Below are 21,385 nucleotides of genomic sequence, written 5' to 3' on the forward strand. Positions count from 1 at the left end.
TGTATTTTTGTTTGCCCAGGTCTCCTGTCTTAGTAGAGACGAGTTGCCTCAATGGGCTGTCGTCAGGCTCTATACGAAGTAACCGATTGAATGAAAATATTGATCGTTCAATACTCGATAACAGTTAGGCTAGTACAGAAACGAGACAGAAACATCATGCAGAACTTCGTTTAGACAACCTATGCTTCACCAAAGAAACGTTTTGTTTGTATTGTTCGTTTATTTATTAAGACCAGATGACAGTGTAATAATGAATAATGCATGACACAATAGGAACGTACATCTCAGATGCAAATACAGAAATCTCTAGAGAACAACAGAATCGAAGCATAATGTCCTGTACATATATATAAATCATCAGCTCATTCCAATAAACTTTGCAGAGGTGCATTAAATATGACTATTATCACCTTATAAAAAAAAAAAACTGTAACATCGCAGAAGGTAATGTGCACGACATTAAACGTGTAAATAATGGAGTTCTAATCCAGCATGCGTTTTGTCCATAGTTGGAGAGATCGCGTACGGCACCGTATCTTAACCAAGCTGTGAGAAAATTGCACTCTGGTACGACAGACACAGACGCCTATATATGCGCAATAACTAGTTTGTATTAACAATAAAAAGGAATTTTTTTTGCATATTCAATCAAATATCGTAACTGACATTTGTAAATTATACTGCACTTTTAATTCCTTAATACATCCTCACAATTAGTTCAACTGTTTCATCTAAATCCCTAAGTATGATCGTTCCACAATGTATATGCGTAATAATAAACGTCAATGAGGAGGGATTGTAAGTAACAAAACACAAATGTTAGCAAATTGACATTACATTTGAATATTTAATTTAAAAAAATAGAAAATACTGTAAGTATGGCCATGGAAGGTTATATCGTTATGATTCAGATTACCCATAAAACCCCGACAAAAGTAACAATGTTTTAATTCACTTTATTTTTAATCACGACATTCCATTGCAGACACGTTACTTTGCTCAGAAGACCATACGAAAACTTGGCCACTAAAGACATTGTAGGTTGTACTTAACATTCACGATGACAACTCAGTGCCTCTCTCTCTAAAGCTGCACTTGTTTTCCACTGGAATGATGTGTGTCAAGAGGTGGACACTGCTGTTTATTGGGGGAGCGGTGGTGTAGCGGTTAGCGCTACGCTGCTCTACAAACCCGGCGACCCGAGTTCCATTCCCGCTCACGGTCAACACCAGTAACGATTATCTGAGCTGGTCCTGGGCCTCCCCTAGGTTGACTCAGCCTCAAATGAGTACACCTGGTGCAGTGTGTAAACATCGCCACTGGGGAGACGAAGGCGGTCAGGCGTGGTGCTGGCCACCCACCCGTGTGCCGCGCTGGCCTTCATAGGTGCTCGCTAACAGCACTTGCCCCAACAGTTGGTTAAGGCTATAAGGGGGATCTTTGTACTTCTGTTTCGTGCATCTGAACTAGGAATCGGGTTAATCGAAAACTGATAAATTGACCACTGAGCGTATGGTCCGGTTGCTACAACTACTGTTGCGCTGGTCACTCGCAACAGTCCACACCTCCGGAGTAGAGAGGCCTCGATGCCGGATCCAAGGTTAGAAGGTAAAGGGTGCAGACCTGCAAATGTCGTGTTCACGCCGCTGCTTGCATGGTCAGGTTAAATGCGGGTTACCTTCAGTAACAAGAACACAACGTGTTAATCTTAACAGGCGGTTGGTAAAAAGAAGCTGCAGCCTGGACAGGATCATGGCACTCACCTATAAAATAGACAGAATGGTTTGGAATGGTTGTCGGGAACTCACAGTGACCATGTGACTTCTAAAATGGGTCAATTTCAGAAGCTGGGTTATCGAGATTATTACGCTGACGATACTCACCTGGAATATATCTCCAGGCGTAATGTCATATTGATGTAGTCTGGAATTCTGATATCAACGATGGACTAAAAAAAAACACAACACAGCAAAGTGTATGCAAGAGAAAGACAAACCAAGCAATGTATGCACTATACAGTGTCGCTAAACTGTGTGTGTATTTAATATATTACATGTGAGAGTGTTACTTATATGTGCAGTGATAAGAAAAAAAGTTGCTCTTTTTCGTATCCTGGACATTAGAAAAATTACATTAATATTTGAAAGTGGTGTAAGAAAAACCCTGTGTGTGTTTTACAGGAATTTGAGAAATAAAGGTGTGATTACGAAAGAGCAGCCACTGTACAAGGAAAATATAAGTAAGTATTAATATTTCCGCATTCGTTTAAAATGAGTTGTAAAAATGATTTTGCAAACAATGTGCGTGTAAAAACTAAACAGGTCACGTGTGATAACACGTGTGCGTCACAGCACGTGCGTCACAACTAAACAGGTTTTGGGAACAACAGCAAAAACAAGGAAAAATCCCAAACTGCAAAAGGAAAAATAATCCTATGCTCGGTCAAGCACATGGTCCTATTTAGGCGTATGAAATTCAAATTATTTACGTATGAGATATTGGGATCGACACAGCCACTTCTGATTTCTGACTGGAAATCACAGCACATGAATGAGATGCACTGAACGCACCCACGGCAAAAGGAGCGTTGTGTGAAAGACAGAGGAGCAGAGTTGATACAAAACCGTCGACGTTACCGATTCTGTTCCGACACTGCAGCGATGCACAGATTGGGCCCCATCTGACACACTGCGTGTGCGTATGTACAGGGTGGCCCAAAAGTCAGCACACGTAGGGTTATGTTTATTTTAACAAATGACATCCTAGGCTATTTGGTTTACTTTCAATACACGTTTAAATGGACTTCCATTAACATTAATGCGTGCATTAATAATTTTATTATCATTTCAGGATTGTTTTTAAGATTATAATTATGTCTTGTCTAAATTAATTCTACTTAATGTTATCTGAACACAAAAAACCCCATTAATAAATGATAATAGATACAAATATTAACTTAAAGAAAAAATAAAACGTTTTAATGCCAGTGTTAAAATAAATGAAATCACCAACTCTGCGTCCTGACTTTTTGGGCCACCCTGTAAATACAGGATATACTGCATTTGTCAGTGCACGTGCGAATATGTGCCCGTGTGACCTCTCGCACAACGGTGACGCCATTCCCAACGTCCGCAGAGGGCGGGCGCAACGCACGCACAGCGGTCGCACGCAAATGAACCTCCGTTGCCATCGTCAGAGACTACACGGACACTCTCTTCATTTTTTTTTGGTAGCTCCGCAAGGAGGCAAGGTCCATGGAGACATTGAGAGGCGTCATGGTTAAGTCGAAGCAACGCGCAGCTTTTGTCTGCAGAGGGGTGGGTGGGGGTGGGTTATACTTTACAGACAACTCTGTGCACAAGTCTTACGTTTTGCAGTCCTCTTGCCAAGTCAGGCTTCACTTGCGAGGTCTGTACTGGCCAATTCAAGTCTCTTTTAAACTTCTCATTTCTTCTTCTTCCTCCTCCTCCTCCTCGTCTAGTTTCTTTCAATTCGGTGCAAGTTCGTCAGCCAGCCCAAGTCCGGTCCCTGTCAAACAAAGCGGATGCAGGTGGATTTATAATCGTCCGTATTACACACAGAGATGGATTAAGGCCCAAACATGTCAAGCGATAGTGTACATGAATGAATTTAGAATACTGCTTCCCGCGAAGAAGCCAAGTTAGCATCGCAACTGAAACAGGACAGCTGTGCGAAATGGCCCGGGAAGCTTCTCTCGCTGACCTCAGAGTATTTTACGCGTTGCTGTATTTTTACTGTTGGAGCCTTTGGTATTTACTGTTGTTATAATTATTTATTATTATGCCTGCCTACCGAGTGACGCCTCACTGCGTAAACGTGCACGCGTGGGGGTTTTCTCCAGGTGCTCTGGTTTCCTGCCACGTGTGTAAATGCTCATTAATTGGCGGAAAATATCTCAAAAAAATGTTTTAACCTTCGTTAGTTGCAGATTTGTGCAGTATTGTGACATGCAGTTTGCATGAATGACACCATATATATATATATAAAGCACCGATCAAGACTTTTTTTCAGGAAGGTCATGACATGTTTTTGCAGGAGTGGGTGATGTTGCTGTGTGGTGTGCCATCCCAATCGAGTAATTTCCAGGCCATTTTTCAGGATTGGAATTTTCGTCCCAACACCAGTCACATTGTGTTTTGATTTTAGCGATGGGAGGAAACTGTAAAACCCAGCGAATATCACTGCAACACAAGGGGGGAGGGGGGAGGGGGGAGAACGCACGAACATAAAGCAGTAAGATGCCCAAGTTAGAAGTCAAACCCAGGATTCCTCTTGCTCTCAGGCACAAGCGTTGACACTGCGCCACTCTACCGCCCATTTATTTATATGACGAACGGTAGGAATGTATAACAATGAGGTGCTTCTTCTCCTCGATTGTGAAAGCGTCATTATTATTCGTAGTCGAAGCATTATTAGCCACGTGCCACGCTCAACACCCTGTTGTACGCCGCCATTATTAAAGCAGGAGGTGGCTCATACTGGACATCTGAGAAACTGCTCTACATCCATGAAAAAGAGCTGCATAGCTTATCGTATTTCGCCAGGATAGATAAAGATTCTGATTCTGATCCATCACCTGCCCGTGCGACTGCGGCGGCAACAAACGTGCACGACACCTGGGGCCAGAACGGGCTGCGATGCCCTCCTAGCGCTCCCACTACCAAGCCACGTCACTCAGCGTAACCGACACGGCTCTGCACGATGGCGTGCAGAGCCCTTGCCCCTTTTCTGCCTCCACGGAACGGTCGGCAGCGGAATTGGTCGCGTTTTTTTAGTGCGGATACACCCCCCCTCCCCCTTTCCCCGCGTGAATTGGCAATGTTTCTGCCAAAGAGTGGCGGGTTTGACAGCTGTAATAGCTGCACGAATCGGCCCCCTTTTTTATTTTACGTTTCTTAATATAGTTATTCTTATAATAGGAGGATTATTTTAAGTACAATAATTTCCTCTCACCCTTGTTCATTCTGTCTCCGAGATTCCATGGTTCCTGCTGGGAAAAAAATGTATCAATTGCAGTCGGAAATTCTGAACATTGGATTATAAAATTAATATGCGTGTGCAATTCAACACGAGTGCTATGGGTTGAGGGTGTGATGTCATGCATTGGGGCAAAATGCTTCGTTATTGTGTACATTTATTAAACTCTAAAACAAACTACTAGATTGTAAGCTTGCGAGGATCATGTCACTACAGACAGTGGATTCGTGAACCTGGCCGGGCTGCGCAGATTATTGAGAGTTATCGTCTCATATGCGTGAATCTATGGCATTCTGATTTCCTCCCACTTGTGAACTCTTACGAAGGAACTGACCGAACAGTCGAAACGATGGCCAAGTTCTGTCCACTCAGCAGTGCAAATGGGTACATTGCAGTGAGTTGACTGGCAGGTTCTCTTGTCCTGGGGTACAATGTGGGTACTCTCACATTTTCCAGGACGCCTGTCCAGTGTGGAAGATAAAGTCGGGGCCCTGTAGAGCTCCCTGTAGTGGAGGCCCTTCCGCCAGCAGTGGCATGAGCGAGTCTATGTACGTATGTTGAACTTCCTTTCACACCGTATGTAGCCAACCACGACCCCCATTAGCACGGTAAGGCTACGCACGGTGCGAAAGAAGTTCAACATACATACATACGAAAGTTCCACGTACAAACATCACCTGCGTGGTAGGTGTGGTATATATGTGTGCATGTTTAACTTCTTTCGTACCGTACGTAGCCAACCACGCCAATCGGAGGTGTGGGGCGGGGGAGGACAACAAACTCAACACAAAAAAGGTTCCCGCAGAGCTGCACCTTCACCATTACCACCTAATATTCAGACAATGGCCTTTCTTCAGGGTATATCTCTTCATCCTTTATTGTCCTGCCTTCCCTGCCATGCTGCTGCTGCTGCGGCGGCGAGGGAGCCGCTGGCCGTGTGCTCACCTCTGGGCTGCGGGCTCCTGTCGAAGGGCAGGAGAGCCCTGTGTGCCCCGGGGTTGCACTGCTTGTGCCCTTGGCAGCCCCGCAGGTCCTTGAGCTCCGCCTGGAAGCTCTCCAAGTCGGGCTGCGGCAGCAGGCGGGCCGTGTTGGTCAGCTGTCGGGCGAGGGGCGGTGCGAGAGGGGGGGCGGGGGGGGGGAGCAGATGGGGAGACGATGTGGTCGGTGTGCTCCATGGACTACTTCAGCTGAGTTTAGTCAAATATGGGACCTCTCTTGCCGGTATTAAAATATAACAATAGGTTTTACCCTTTCTGGCAATAAAACAGGTGTTAAGATGTTAAAATAACAAACAGAATCCTTTTTCAAGGAATCCTGTCTGCATTAACCACACGTACTTGTGGCGAACATGCAAACATAAAACATAAAACATGCTCTACGCCGAGCTATAAATGCCCTAATAGTGGCATTGTTTTTGTGCTGTTCGCCTTTTAGCACCCTCTGGCCTAACACTTTGAGACTAGGCTCAAAAGAAAGCTGTCACTGGTGTGGACCAATCAGTTTCAAAGACAATGCATATATTATCAGAGGATGTTTTATACTCTTTGGTTCTTTCGGTAAAGTCACGTACGTAGTCACGTAGGATTTAATTTATTTTCTACCTACGTGACTTTACCGAAAGAGCCAAAGAGTAGGGATTCATGCAGTCACGAAAGCTTCATTATCGGATGATGTTTTGCATGTTTGCATGTTCACCACAAGGAAGAGTAGGCCAAGATGCCCTCGTGAGGGCTCCCTCGAGTGGAGACCCTGCATGAGTGGTGCTGCACCTCGTGAGATGGAGCGGTCCCTCTCTCTGTGCACATGTGCGTGTGTGCGGGGGGGGGGGGGGGGGGAAGTCCACGCTCACCTGGTAGCGGTCAACGTTGAGGTCGTAATACTCGACGACGCCGGTGGCGAACTCGCAGAAGAGCGTGTTGTGCGTCTCGTTCATGGTGCGCATGCACCAGTAGGTGCTGTTGCTGGCGCTGGTGCACGCGCAGAAGGAGCCGACTGAAGGGTGGGGCGGGGGATGGGAAGAGAGTGGGGGGAGAGACAAGGGGAGGGGGTTAAGGTCAGCGTCACCTCTAGGCCTCCACATCGGTGCTCGGACGGGACCGTTAGAACAACGAAATGGGAGGACTTCTCCACAAATCTGGCTGTCGCCTGATGAAGCTAGTTGTAATTACTGGCGAAACGTCGTGCTCAGATTGTAAATGTTGTGGCTTGGCTCTCCAACACACCGGTGTGCTGTACTCGTAATTAATTGGCATGTTCTGTTTACGTGACAAACCTCACTAATTGGCTGTGTCGGGTGGTGGTGGGTTAAACGACACATATTTACGTGATCTAACCCAAAAAAACATGTATTATAGATGGTGAATTGAATGTGGTTTTCTGCCCAAACTACGGCAGGCACTTATCTCCTCCTTACAGATCTGAGCTGCGGCCAATATTCCACATTACTATGGAGCGATGAGTAGATCCATAGTATAGCCACGGTTTACTATGTATTAATCATTTGAATGGGACCCGCATCTCAAAGAGACGCAGTGCAGCAGAAGTGCACGCATTCGTTTAGAAAGCGGCGGGCAGTCGCTCATAGGCAGGACGACAAAAGGGAAGGTCGTGAGCATGTCACTTGAACAAGGGCAGGGAGCCAATAGCACAGATGGCTGCGGGAGTCGGGGTTAGAGAGTTCCAGTCTATGGGAGGAGGGGGCAGCAGAGAAGAATAAGCGACATCGGGGCAGCACAAGCCAGTGGTTCTTCACCTTTACTGCAGCCTTGCACTCATTTGGATCTCAATCGTAATTTGTTGTTTGTTTGTTTGTTATGATGTTAATAAATACATAGGTTCGATTAAACAAAGTAGTTGTATTATAATAGTTTTTTTACCCTTTTATCTGGCAACAAAACTGACACCTTATTTGCAAGGAGCCATGTTTGCATTGACCACAATACCTGCAGTCAGAATGCAAACAAAAAACACAACTCTGATAATGTATGCACTGTCCTTGAAGTTGATTGGTCCACACCCGAGACAGCTTTCCTTAGAGCCTAGTCTCACATGGTGTTGGACCAGATGACGCCAAAAGGTGCACAACTCAAGGACAATGCACTATCAGAGTATGAGAGCTCGGGGTAAACCAAAGTAGTTGTACTCAAGTGCCCGTGCTTAAGTTTTGTTTCGACGATTTACCTTCTCACAAAAAATCTGCCCGTGTCTCGCACGTGAGCGTGCGCCCCAGGTAAAGAGCCACCGGTGGGATCCAACGAATGAATGAACTCCTATTGAGTGGCTGCCGCGCCGGATGGTTGGTAATGCGCGACTGGTCACGCGGCCGACGCCGTGGGTGTGCGTGGCTGCGGCGGTGCAGGACGTACGGGTCCAGTACGGCGGGGTCTGCCAGTGCGTGCTGTCTTGCGTGAAGCACGTGAGCCCGGGGAAGTTGCAGCTGTCTCCCGTTTTCAGCCGCTTCAGGATTTTCCTCTCCTTCTTCTTGCGCTTCTCCATGTTGTACTGCCTCTGCCAGGGCTTGGCTTCCTGCTCAGGACCCCTGCGCACATGCACACACACACGAATGACAAAGGTTCCCCATATAACAAAACGGCACTTGTCCCTCCAACGAAGGGGGTGTGTGGTAATCACCACGCAGGGCTGCCTTTGTCTCCCCAGTGCCGATGTTTACACACCGCACCAGGTACTCCAAGTCGACCGAGGGGAGGGGCAGAGCCGGTTGAGATATTACACGTGATAATTATAGTTTCGCCATCGATGTTGGCCATCAGCAGGAATCAAAACTTGGGTCGCTGGGATAGTAGTGTATTGCGCAATCCACGATACGACCGCTCCCCATACAAAAATGGTAAAAGCAAGTTCGCCGTACGGCTTGTACGGACTGTTGCGGTAAGTTCTGTTAGCACACACGTGCACACGCATTTTAGTGTAGAGTTTGTAAATCTATAAATGTATCTAAATAGTTGAATGTAATACGTATTTGTGGATTATCACAAGAAACGGACGAATGGAAGCTTCAAGTGGAAGAATGCACCAATCTGCTCTCGTGAACGCGTGCATCGCATTTATACAAGCAGGACGGACAAAATGTGCTGACAAGCTTACGGGCACTTAGCACTTCCACACCAAACGATTGTCATTCAAGTAATCCGCTATTATCGCGTAATTAATCACATCGCGCTCTTAATTCGTAACGCGCGAAGATTTCTCAAACCTTTGGCTCAGGAGCCACGGACAGCTGTAACCCCTCCTCCCCGTTCGGTAACGCCTACGAGTACGGAGACAGAAACTGTGTGCCTCCCTTCACCCCAAGCCACCCCTTACCTGCACGGCACTCCAAACGTCGCGCACTGCCCACCCGCTCTCTGCACATCTACACAGTCCATTATGTGCATGCAGTCTTATAAATATAAGTCTGATCTCAGACTGGGACTACATCCGTTTGTTGAAAAACACAATCATTTGTTTGAAATTCCAGCTTTTTGGTGAAGGGTAACATTATCACAGCTGTTTGAAAGTAATGAGTGCCATTGGGCGATACGGAGGGAACAAACGCTTGAGCAACAGCCCAAAAGGAGCAGCCCCATTCTTTATATCGCGCATCGTCTATTATTTCAAATCCCGGCGATTTTCAACAATTTATTTTGCACAATAGGATGGGACTGTGGGGCATTCCTTTGCACAATGCGAGTGGGGAAAATATGTACATTTCTGGCCTCAAAAAGGCCGCGCGCAGAGAAAAAAAGCGCAAGGTTTTTTTTTTGAGCAAAGGACTTTCAAAAAGAATCCCCAATTATGTTGGATTTCCAAAGTCTCCGAGTGACATACCATGGAGGGCCACACACCCACAAGCACACTCACTTGAAAGGATGTTCCGTGTCGACTTTGAGGTGCGTTTTGGCGTTAAAGAGTTTGCCTTTTGTAAAGTAACTGAAAAAAAACACAAACAGATACACGCGTGAGATCATTACGGGGCAAACAACCTTTGTTCATCAGTAAAATAATATAAACGAACCTCTGAATCTCTGAGGAAGGCTTAGGCGGTAAAGGGGCAATTTTCACGTTTTAATGCGGGGGTAGGGAACTGAAAAGTAGAGACAGACAAAATCTTGCAATTGAGCTCAAATTGTTGTGCGACGACATCAATCACATAATGCAATTATACAGCTGGTAGATAAAGGCAGGGTTATTTTTTTATCTTCAGACAATCATCTTACTTTCTGTCGGTTTAAGTTTACGCGGCGTTGCAATCGGGGCGTCGCGAGCGCCTCGCTGTGCAGCGGAAGCACAAACCTCTTTTTGTCACAGTGACATTTTTCAGGGCGCTTGGTTTTCAGATGTCCCTTCACCTCCTTCAGGTTCTTTATTTTGTCCTGCAGAGCTTCAATCTGGCCGGGTTCACAGAAGCACCATTCAACTTCATCCACTTACATATTGTCGAGTAGTTTCGACGGACGTACTCGGAGACAGAGGTAAGTTAAGGGCTTTCGCCAGGGTTTATTAAAGCTTATCAATATCACACAGCAGGGTACACAACTCCCAGAGGCTAGGGGTCCTACTCTGAGTCCGGGTCCCTGCCGGCTAGCTCCGGTCTCTCTCTCTCGTGTCGGATCGTGGAGTCTGCCGACTCCACCGAGCGGAGAGATAGGCACCTCTACGGCTACCACCGGCTTCTCCCCAGACTCCCTATTCGATCCCTCTCTCTACCCCTGGTTCCCTCTTCACCCTGCTTACTCTACCCGTTCCCACGGTGACCCCGCTTACGTCACGGGGTATCCCTTAAGTACCCTAGGAGACGTGACGTCATCGCCCTGAACGGCACACCTGACGTCACGTCCCCATTTTACTCCTCTACACAATGCATACTGGTGACTGGGCGGGGATGAGAGCGTCAATCCAGCGGTTAGTGCACCCCGTGACCCGAGTTATAGTCTCCCGGGTCATGCCTATAACATAACACTGGTCAACACACTTTTTCTGGCATAAGGTATTCTAACGGTGTTAAGGTAATTTTGGGGTGCCGATTCCAAATCTGGCATTAGTTTTTGTCTATCACATCAGGTTTTTGAGATATCAAATATTGCATTTTCAATAAAAACTGTAGAAGAAAAATATTAAATAAATGTGGAGATCTACATAAAATGATATTATAAACACACTATCCTAAAATACAGCACCATATTTTAACACTAAAGCAGTCACTGACTCGCAACAACTTGCAATCATAAGTGACAGAGTTAATTTCGGGTAAAATCAATGAAAATGGGGTATGCCGATAGCATAAAATGAGATATGATAGAGCAAATCTGAGATCAGATTTGGAATCAGCACCCTGAAATTAGTCTAAAACAGCTGCAAAAGTCCAGGCCAGAAAAAAATGTTTTTTTTTGTTGTTGACCAGTGTAATTAGTGAGTGATAAATTAATCCGGTCCTGCTTCCTCTTCCTTCACCAATCTGCATTGACCAGCATGGTGAAGTATGGTCGAACAGCCCCAATGATCGACATGCTGTGGGGAGATCTTTATCCAGCAGCAGCATTGCCCAGGAGGCTAAATTACTTAATTTCACCAATTGGAAAGCATCATACATTTGTAAGTGTTTAGCACAAGACTTAAACCAATATAGAACTTTAGACTCATTATAATAAGCCTTCAGTCTATAATTTTAGTGAGCAAAACATTACAAAAGTTGGTGTTTGGAATTATGTCGTTAGAACCACAGAATATATTTACATCAGCTAATCAGTGAGTCATGATTAACTTTAATGGAGTTTTGTTTGGGGGGTTAGATCGTGTAAATACAAATGTGTCGTAAAACCTACCACCACCCGAGCCAATTATTAAAGTTTGTCACGTAAAAAAAACGTGCCAATTAGTGACTACCTCGGCACACCGGTAGTGTTGAAAAGTAAACGACGTGTCGCTGGCGATGACAACCAGCTTCATCAGGCGAAAGCCTTCGTGTCCAACATGATTATCTTTGTTTGGGACACTGCACAGAGTGTAGAATGTGTGCTGGTTACACATGCACGAATCTCTATTAATGTGGCTGCATGCTTAGGTGTATCTGTGTGCCTTGCAGGAATGCGGGTGCACGTATATGTGCAAATGTACACGTGCGCATTCTCCGAGTCAACTCCACCTAGGATTTGTACATTAACTCACGTGGCAGTTTGGTGAAATATCAGCAATGCGGAGCGCCGGAGGTGGCAGGGTGTGTGTAGTGTTTGCCTAACCTCTATCCTGTCACGTGCCTTAATGTGCGCTTGCTAACATCGCTCACTCCAGCAGCCTATAACGCTGCACGCACATGTTTACGAGGCTCTCTATCTGTATGTGTGTGCACGCGCGTGTTTGCCTCTGGCCGGTGTTGCACTGCGCTGTATGTGTGCGTGTGTCCAGGGAGCGGTGGGGTAGCGGTTTAGCGCTCTGCCCTACGAACCCCGCGACCCGAGTTCGATTCCTGCTCACACCCATCAACAGTGAAGATTATCTGAATCTATCCAGGGCCTCCCCTATGTCCACTCAGCCTCAAATGAATCCCTGATGCAGTGTGCAAACATTGCCATTTGGGAGACAAAAGCGGACGGGCGTGGCACTGGCCACTCCACTCCCTTTGTGTGCCGTGCCGGCCTTCGTAGGTGCTCGCTAACAGCACTTGTCCCAGCAGTCTGTTAAGGCTACACGGGGGATCTTTGCCTTTGCCTTGTTCTGTCGTCTGCAAGTGCCTTACCTGATGCTCCACTATGCCCTTGTGATGCTTCCACGCCTTGATGGAAGAGTAGACCACGTTATCGCAGCCCACCGTGTTGTTGGAGAAAATATAACACCTGCACGGGCGGCATTAACACATGGAATAAGAGGCTCGCAGGCAGGGCTTGGGCAAGAAAGAAATCCGTGGGAGCTGCCCCCATTAAAATCGTACCACATTTTGTAAAGGTTCAAGAACAAAGCAGCATATAGTACACACATGTCCGGGGCAATTGTTGAAGGTGAATTTGAAGTGAGGAAATAAATACGCCTTTTGGAAACGTGGGTTTGAGAATGTAAAACGACATGGCGTGAAATTTGCGATGATTGAAACCTTTACATCGGCACATATCAAAAGTTAGCGAACGGCCTCGCGCTTGAGAAACCGATGCATTTGGTGAACGCCGAGCGCTTCCGCCCATTTCTTTTGCACGTGTGCATCGACGCGAGCCAGCGGAATGAGGCCCACACACTGCTTTGTTTATTTAAAGTTAATTCTTTCACCCATTCCTCCGCTCATTCGTGCGTTGTTTTTTCTCCTCTTCATTTATGCGTGCAGCGCGAGCGGTATCCGCTCTGGTGGATTCACATCAAAGGGCACGCGCGCGAGCACCAGAGGAAATTTATTCACGGCGAGAGGAGATCTGTCACCTTACGTGAGAAGCCTCTCGCAGCGAGGCCAGGCTGCAAGGAGTGGCGGTGCGAGGCATGAGCCAACTCGGATAAATCTCAGGATCCCCAAGCAGTTCAAGCAGCCGACGAAATATGGATGCACCAAACATCATCGTGAATTCAAATCCCAATAAACACGAGGTAAAAAGTTTCTTAATCAGGCTAATTAATGTCTCCTCTCACTGCATCTCTGTGTCTTGTCTACATAGCTCTCATTTCACTACATCTCATCTGTAACTGTCACCATCCCATTTCACTACACCTCGAGCTTTCATCCACATTTCTCTCGTCCCACTACATCTCTATCGCTTGCCTAAGTCTCTTCTGTCATCTAACGAGGAATTCGTGAACTCAAAAGGGGGGGGTGGGGGTGGCACAGAAATATGTTGTACTTAGGGACCCCCAATGGGCCAAAACCAGCACGGGCTGCAAGCATCATTCCCTTTGACAGGGTCATCACAAGCAGCCTTCCCCATTGCAGTATTTCATGACTACAACTTGCTGATCTCGTCAAGGAGCATAATCCGGTCATCCTCGCAGCAGCGGTTCTTGGCTAGCCATCGAGCAAAGACAGGTCACACAGCATCGTGCAGCGCTTTCAGATGCACTTCTGCTCTTTCTTCCTTCCGATACTAGGAAGCCACTGGAGCTATGCATTAAAAAAAAATCTAGATTGAAAACCAATTTCTTCAGAACTGCTTTTTGTGTTTAGTTTGTTGTCCTTCCCCCGCACCTCTGATTAGCACGGCTGTCTACGTAGAGCGTGAAAGAAGTTTAACATACATACACACAATGATGGTAAGTGCTGATATACGGTAGTCCAGCTATGCCCATGAGGGCATACAAAATAAGCGGTGAAAGCCGGATGAAAGACTGGCTCCCAGCATATGAATGTGGAATTTTTACTCCCAGTTCAGTCCCTCCAATGTAAATGAGCGCCACCATCCCCCAGGTTTGCGTAGTCTAAGAGACACTTCGGGTGTATTTACATTAAACGAACGTGAAATGAATCGGCCACCACCTGTCAAATAAGATCCGCTTGAGTCTTCCCTGCATAAAGGACATTGTTGTTATAACCCCGAAGCACCACCTCAATGGTCATAAAAAGCTACATACATCACAAACGCTCCATGTGACATCGGTTGTTTATGGAGTGTCTGGCTCCCGCCATAGCAATGTGGAATACGCACCGGGGCCACAAACAAAGATGAGCACCGCCGCACGCTCCTTCACGGATAACACCACCACCACCACTATTATCACCACCCCATGCTCAGAAGCAGAACATTTATTCATACTGGAGGAATCCGATGAGCTATGAGGCTCTTTTTCACAGATGTCCACTTTGGAATAATATAGGGGGGCAGCTTTTCCCAGCAGTGAGAAGTCACAGGCCGACGAAAACAACAACAACAGAGCGACGAAGACGCTCGTGCACAAACTTTCCGAGCGACAGCGGCGGCGTCGGGCTACCTGCGCGTGACCTTGTGCGACGGAGACAACGCGATGGTCTTCTTGCGGCTCAGCAGACCCTTCTTCTTGGTGGCCTTGACGCGCGTCGCCCGGCCCTGCGGCCAGCCACCGCCGCCCCTGCCCGGTGCCGCGTGCCGCCGGGAGAGCCGCCTGGCGGCTTCGTGGGCGCCAGACTCTTCCTGTCCAGCATCGAGGTGAGCCGGTCCATTCGGTGGATCTCCCGGATTCTCTAGCTCCTCCTCCGAGGTGTCTCCGCCTTCTACTCCTCCTTCTTCTCCTTCTTCTTCTCGTTCTTGGTCCTCCTCCTCCGAGAGCTCGACGGCTCGGGGTCGCAGGAAGCGAGGCTTGTACTCTGGCCACACGCAGCCAGCGAAGAATACCGTTACCAGTTTGTCAAATTTCATCAATCAATTCGCGAATTGCTTCATTGGGAAGCCACCTGGCAACAATTGATAGCTCCACGAAGTGGTTTACCACATTTCAGAGGTGTGGACTCGAGTCATGTGACTTGGACTCGAGTCAGACTCGAGTCATGAATTTGATGACTTCAGACTCGACTTGGACTTGCATAACAATGACTTTGTCCCACCTCTGAGATGTGGACTCGAGTCATGTGACTTGGACTCGAGTCAGACTCGAGTCATGAATTTGATGACTTCAGACTCGACTTGGACTTGCATAACAATGACTTTGTCCCACCTCTGCCACATTTACATTTCTAACAGCCAGCCACTCTAAATGCGGAGGCAAAAACCGGAGGACCCTGGGAAAAATCCACGTGACCATGGGGAGAGAGACACGCAAACTCCAAATATACAGGCATCAGGGTTGGGACGAACCCACGACCTCCTGTATATCAGGCAAGGTAGTTAACATCTCGCCACCGTATATTAATGGCGACTCGCTGGCTGGTGCTGGATTCATCTTGTGCCTCACAGGGACAGCTGCCACTGGGGTCCCCTGCTACAGGTCGTATTGAGATTAGCTGCATGGGAGGCGCAGTCGGAATATGAAGTACGGATGATGATATGTCCATCAGTCACAGCAGCCAGTGCATCTCACGAGCTTTTGTTGTTTACTGTAACTATTGAAACCCAGACCTCGCTTGAAAAAAATACTTATTTTGTGACTCTTTTAGAGTATCTATCTATTTATACGGTGCTTCAAAAAAATGTTAACACTTCCGAGAATTTGCAACAATACCACGATAAATGTGCCTCCAGGCTCGGGAGACCACCTGGAGAAGATTCCAGGCACGCGTTGACAATGATGGTGAACAAATGGAGACTGACTTTTTGAAGCAATTAACATTCATTTGTTATCATGTTACAGTGTATTATCAGTTCTTTTTGCATTAAACACGATCGTCCCATAGAAGTATTAAAACATTTTTAAGCACCCTGTATATATATTTAAAAATGTTCCACCAATTTAATGATTCCCGTATGCAAAAAAATATGAAAATGTGGAAATCAGTTCCTTTCTGTTGCTGACAAATGCCAGTCAACATTTTTGGAATTTAGAATTACCACGAGCTCAGGGTGGCCTATGGAGATGAGTGCTGCCACATTGCTCTTTCGGGCATCGAGATGAGTTTACGTAAGCTGAGGAGACACTGATGGATGTTTGCCATCACAAAACATCATAATCAAGCACTGCCCAGCAACAGCAAGTAATTAGGCCCCACACTTGATATACTCGTGCAATATCCACAAGCCAAATATGGCTTTCTGCAGTACAGGGATAATACCATACTAAACATAATTACTTTGGGATTTTTGTCTTTGAGTAAAAGAAAAATAACAACCCACCTTCAACTACCAAATATGTACCACGAACGGAAATATAAAATCCGAGCGATACAAATGAGCAATTTTCGATTTCCATACTGAATCGCTCACTGGTCGAAATTACGCGGCCACGTAAACTATGCGCATTCACCAAATTGATTGCTCGCCAGCGCGTTCCGTCAGGTTCCAAAAATGTAACGTCGGAGGAAACGCTGCAGCCCGCCTGCCTGATTGCAATTGGCCCTGGTGCCGAGTGGCAGATGTGCACGCCCCGTGGGAGCCCCGTGGTGCCCACTGCGGCCGCGACAACGCACGCTCCGTCTTCGCAATCTCGCTCAGCCAAAGGCAACCGGGAGCCAGGCAGCTCAGCGGCGAGAGCGGACATCGGGCAATTGTAAAGCCAACGAGCTCAAATCCCGGTTGAGAGTTGACTCGCTCCATCACCCCCTTCCGTGCCTATGCCGGTCACGTTGGCGTTAGATTCATTTGAGTAAAAAGTTCCGGTGTTTTTCCGCACATTGTCTCCGTCACCCCCTGTGCATGGACGCACAGTGGGGGAAGGGGCTATTAGCGTTTGCGTAAGGTGGCGTGTTTATGTGTGTGTTGTGTTGCAGGATATAAATGTGCACAATTTGAAAAGAAGACACAAAAGTAAAGCAAGACGTGTACACAGGAAGAAAGAAGGATGAGAGAGACAGCTCGACAAACGCAACGGGAGATTCAACAAATGCGGATACTTTGGAGAAACATTCCACGATGAAAAGAATCGGTGGGGAGACATTAAAAACAGTACTGTTTTTATCGTCATGAGCACCTTCAAGTGGTTTTGTACAAGAGCCTCCACGTAAAGAGCCTATTATTTTTAATATTATATCTCCCGATGGCAAGGCTCACAGGAGGTGCACCGTGCATTAATGAATGCCCAAAGGGGTTCTGTGCGTGCCATCCACGTGTGACTGCGGCATTGGAGTGGAAGACGGAAGCCTGTGGCGCAGCCCACTCTGTTAAGTGAGAAATCACGACGAATTTCCATCAGCGTGGCAAGTGAACATCGATCATCGATCTCCTGCTCTCCAGAACAACAACAACAAGAGAAAAGACGAGCTCTTGAGGGCCAAACAACGACGTGCAAAGAGAAGCCCTGGCGCAAGGATCCTCCAACTGAGCATTGAGGGACCCTCGCAGGCGAAGTGCGGTTATCTGGATTGGCCTCCTGAACGTGAAATTGTAGTTGTTGCTCTGCTTCTGCGACAGAAGGAGAAGTGGGAAAAAAAATTGCACGGATGCTGACCAAGTCGGTGAAATGACAGCAGCTGCAGCAGCAGAAGATAAAAGACAGAACGGCGGTGGACAGCCCTGTCGGGGCAAAGCCCTACCTGCCGAAGGCTTTGCCCCCCCCCCCCCCCTTCTGGAATTCTTAACACCTTGTCCAAGAATCCTGGTACAATATTGAATACCAGTGGCGGCTGTCCTCCGTGTACACACGGGACGACAGCCACGGCAAGAACGAACGCCGGACAAAAACAGATATCGTATCGTAACATTTTCTCTTTGTCGTACCACACCCGTTTAGTGACGGGACCGTTTCATGAGACCGTCCCGCCCCGGCCCTTACTCTGGGTGAGGTGAGTCTTGAGGAACTTGCGCTGGCTCCTCCGCTCGGCCTTGCTGAGCCGCGGGATCAGGGCTCCCCCCGTGTTGTCGGGGCACACGCACTCGCTTCCATCCTCCCGCTCCTCACCCTCCCCCTCCGCCTCGACGTCATCGTCGTCGTCGTCGTTCTTGCGGCCGCCCCCTCGCTGCGCGAAGCGGCCCCTGCCCCGCAGGGCGCTCCGCCCGCCGCCCGCGGCGCGACGCACGCTCCCGTGCGGCAGCGAGCTCTTGCACTTGTTGAGACGCAGCTTGCCCAGGCTGTCTTCCACGCACTGCCACTTCTGGGGTGGGGGGGGGGGGCACCGGGCGGAGGTGGAGGCATTGAGACTGTGAGACAGATGTGGGGGTGACAGACACGGGGGTCACCCGGTGGCTCGTGGGGTTAATAAACACAGGGCCGCTGAGCGGGCTCCGCTGAGATTCTGGGTTCGAATCTTCGGTTTTTGCCGCCTGCATTTTTAATATATTTTCAAGTGCGGTGATTAAATCGTCTGACACTGATCACCGGTGACTGCACACACAAAAAGCCCAAGATAATATGAATTAGCTTTTGATTTGATTTATAAACTCCTTGCTCGGGGGGTGAAGCCCCTACGTGCGTTAACTTGACCTGACTTTGTACTGCTCTGAGCACTCACACCTCCGCTGCTACTCACAGATTTTGATTGGCGACTAAAATCCCTGCCACTGGTTGGAGAATGATAACCGAGCAGTAAAGAACTTGAAGGGGGCCTTGGCTGGTGCGGCGAGGGAGGGGCAAGGATGGGAAACGTCATGTGTGCGTGTGTGTGTGTGCGTGTGAGTGAGAGAGCGAGGCGTAGGGTAAAGGTTAACCCGCTGCGAATACAAACCCGGCGGCCAATACCAGTGACGATTGTACCAGATATGCAAGTCCATCTTAAGACACCAATTGGTTTTCATCCCCGAGTTCTGGCGATTTACCCTGATTCTGTTTATTAGCTGCTTTCCATACAAGGCATATTGGGATCTACGTATGAAATGCGCCTTACAAATATATGTGATTATTATTATAAGCACTGGGGAAACAAAGGCGGTGGGGGCGTGGTGCTGGCCAACCACCCCCTCGTGTGCCGTGCCGGCCTTTATAAGTGCTACTCACAAACAGCACTTGTCCCAAAAGTATGTTGAGGCTCTACGGGGGTGGGGATCTTTGTCTTTGTGTGTGTGAAAGAAAGAGAGGTGGAACGCTGGCCACTTGCCTGTGCGGGCTGTTGGCAGGGCGTCTGGTACTCGGCGCGCTGGCAGATCTCCCGCATGCGCTCGTACTTGGGCAGGAGGTTGGTGTGTGCAGAGCCGCTGGCATCCTTCACACGGAACATCTTCCTGCAGGCCCGATGCGCACGCAGCGTTCCGTCAAAGAGGCACGCGCGTGAACGCACGCGTGGGTCCGGCGCTCGCAGGGATGTGTGCGTGTATGTGTCGGTTGGCGTGCTGCGCTACGAACCGCTTTTATCTCCCTGCTTACACACCAGGTACTCATTTGAGACTGGGTCGACCTAGCGGAGGCCCAAGACCAGTTCAGATATAATCATCACTGGTGTTGACCGTCAGCGGGTTTGTAGCGCAGTGCGCTCACCGCTGCACCACCGCTCCCCACACAATCACACATACACACACGAACATATAAAAATACTTGCAAAGGAGGGTAGGGGATCATATGTGCCATACTCCTAAGCGGATATTCGACAGTGAAAGTCCCTTTTAGTCCACAATAAAAAAAATGCTACAGAAGTGAATGCACTAAGGGAGCTTCCACACCATTAGGCACAAGACCTAACAGGCACACGCACGCGTTTAAATGCTTGCATGCTAAGTGCTCTGGTAGACCCACGGAAAATGCACATTTTTGTAAATAAATGTTTTATGGGCAATCCTTCCCACAGATCTGGGCATGAAAATTAATCTGCGTGCAAGTTTCATAGCAAACGGCGTAGGGGCTTTGCACTTTTCATGAGATCATATAAAGTATTTTTCAGGTGGCTGGACAGATCGATGGACAGATGCATGACATAGCAGAGAAATATGTAGCCCATAGACTCCCTTGAAAAAAAATACTGAAAAGGCACGAACGTGTGTTTTGAAGTTTTCGTAAAATAATATAAAGTGTCTTCGAATGGACGGCATAATATTTCCCAGACACAGCTATGAAGTACCCTGCAGGTCACATTAAACAAAAAACAACAAGAACAACACTGAGGTGGTGGCGCACGCGCTCGTACCCTCTCTCGATGAGGAACGAGTCCCTCCACGACTTCATCTTCCTCAGGCTCGGGTGGAACCTGTGGTGGAATGACCTCCGATCAGCACGGTTGGCTACGTACGGTGCGAAAGAAATTCAACATACGTCCGGTACACATGCCTCTCGCGTAGACTGTGAACAATTAAATTGGAGCAGAGGATCAAAGAAAGAACTTTGAGGAGTCACCAACTGGGATTCGAAGCACGTGCACTTCCCCCTCCCCTCCCCCGTAGCACGCTCGTCCACGATCAGGGTGGGGGGGGGGTGCGCAGGGCGCGACACAGCAAACGCCGTGTTATCGTTGCGAGCGGCGCGGCCTGCGTATTGTGGGGGACCCTGCAAGTCGCGTGCGTGCGGCTTGCGGTGCGGCGCTGCGATGAACCACAAGCGGCGTCGCAAGGAGCTGTCAGGCTACCGGTGTAATGAGAACGCCAAAGGCAGGTGTCGGTTGAAGGTAGTGGCTCAGCTTTGTAATTGTCTGCTAGTGCCAATGTGCGAGAAACTAATTAGGGGGACCCTCTTGAGAATATTTTGGTCTCTTCTTCCACACCGAGCCGGTGGCTCACCATTTGTGCCACCCGGTTGGTACAGAGGCGAGCGGGGAGATCCAAAAAAAACCTGCACCGCCATTCAACTCCCGCAACGGGACACCGAATCGAACTGGCGACCTCGAGATTGCGCGCTGACCCTTACACCGTGGCAGCTTCCAAGATATCAGTAATCCTGCATTATCGCTTCATTTTCTGTGTGCAGTCAGATGGCTGCTGCTCAGCGTGTGTTGGTTGACCGC

General features: G+C 48.0%; 1 protein-coding gene across 5 annotated transcripts in view; it reads right to left on the bottom strand.

Moving 5' to 3' along the window:
- Positions 1-200: 200 nt before the first annotated feature.
- Positions 201-21,385, bottom strand: part of LOC133344246 (extracellular sulfatase Sulf-1-like) — a 173,126-nt gene continuing 151,941 nt past the window's right edge. For 4 of the 5 annotated variants that reach the window (XM_061554315.1, XM_061554317.1, XM_061554316.1 and 1 more), the window contains 12 exons: positions 20,576-20,635; positions 19,556-19,679; positions 18,298-18,616; positions 14,893-15,244; positions 12,731-12,827; positions 10,291-10,385; positions 9,859-9,927; positions 8,364-8,536; positions 6,848-6,990; positions 5,944-6,094; positions 4,975-5,011; positions 201-3,528 (listed from right to left, as the gene is read on the bottom strand). In XM_061554315.1, the coding sequence (XP_061410299.1) occupies positions 3,507-3,528; positions 4,975-5,011; positions 5,944-6,094; positions 6,848-6,990; positions 8,364-8,536; positions 9,859-9,927; positions 10,291-10,385; positions 12,731-12,827; positions 14,893-15,244; positions 18,298-18,616; positions 19,556-19,679; positions 20,576-20,635 (1,642 nt within the window). In that variant the 3' untranslated portion in view covers positions 201-3,506. The remainder of the gene's footprint in view (positions 3,529-4,974; positions 5,012-5,943; positions 6,095-6,847; positions 6,991-8,363; positions 8,537-9,858; positions 9,928-10,290; positions 10,386-12,730; positions 12,828-14,892; positions 15,245-18,297; positions 18,617-19,555; positions 19,680-20,575; positions 20,636-21,385) is intronic. The other variant, XM_061554319.1, reaches the window with a different exon arrangement.

The sequence above is a fragment of the Lethenteron reissneri genome, chromosome 19, assembly GCF_015708825.2.
Source record: "Lethenteron reissneri isolate LAM-NWPU_2019-01 chromosome 19, ASM1570882v1, whole genome shotgun sequence".
NCBI lineage: Eukaryota > Metazoa > Chordata > Hyperoartia > Petromyzontiformes > Petromyzontidae > Lethenteron > Lethenteron reissneri.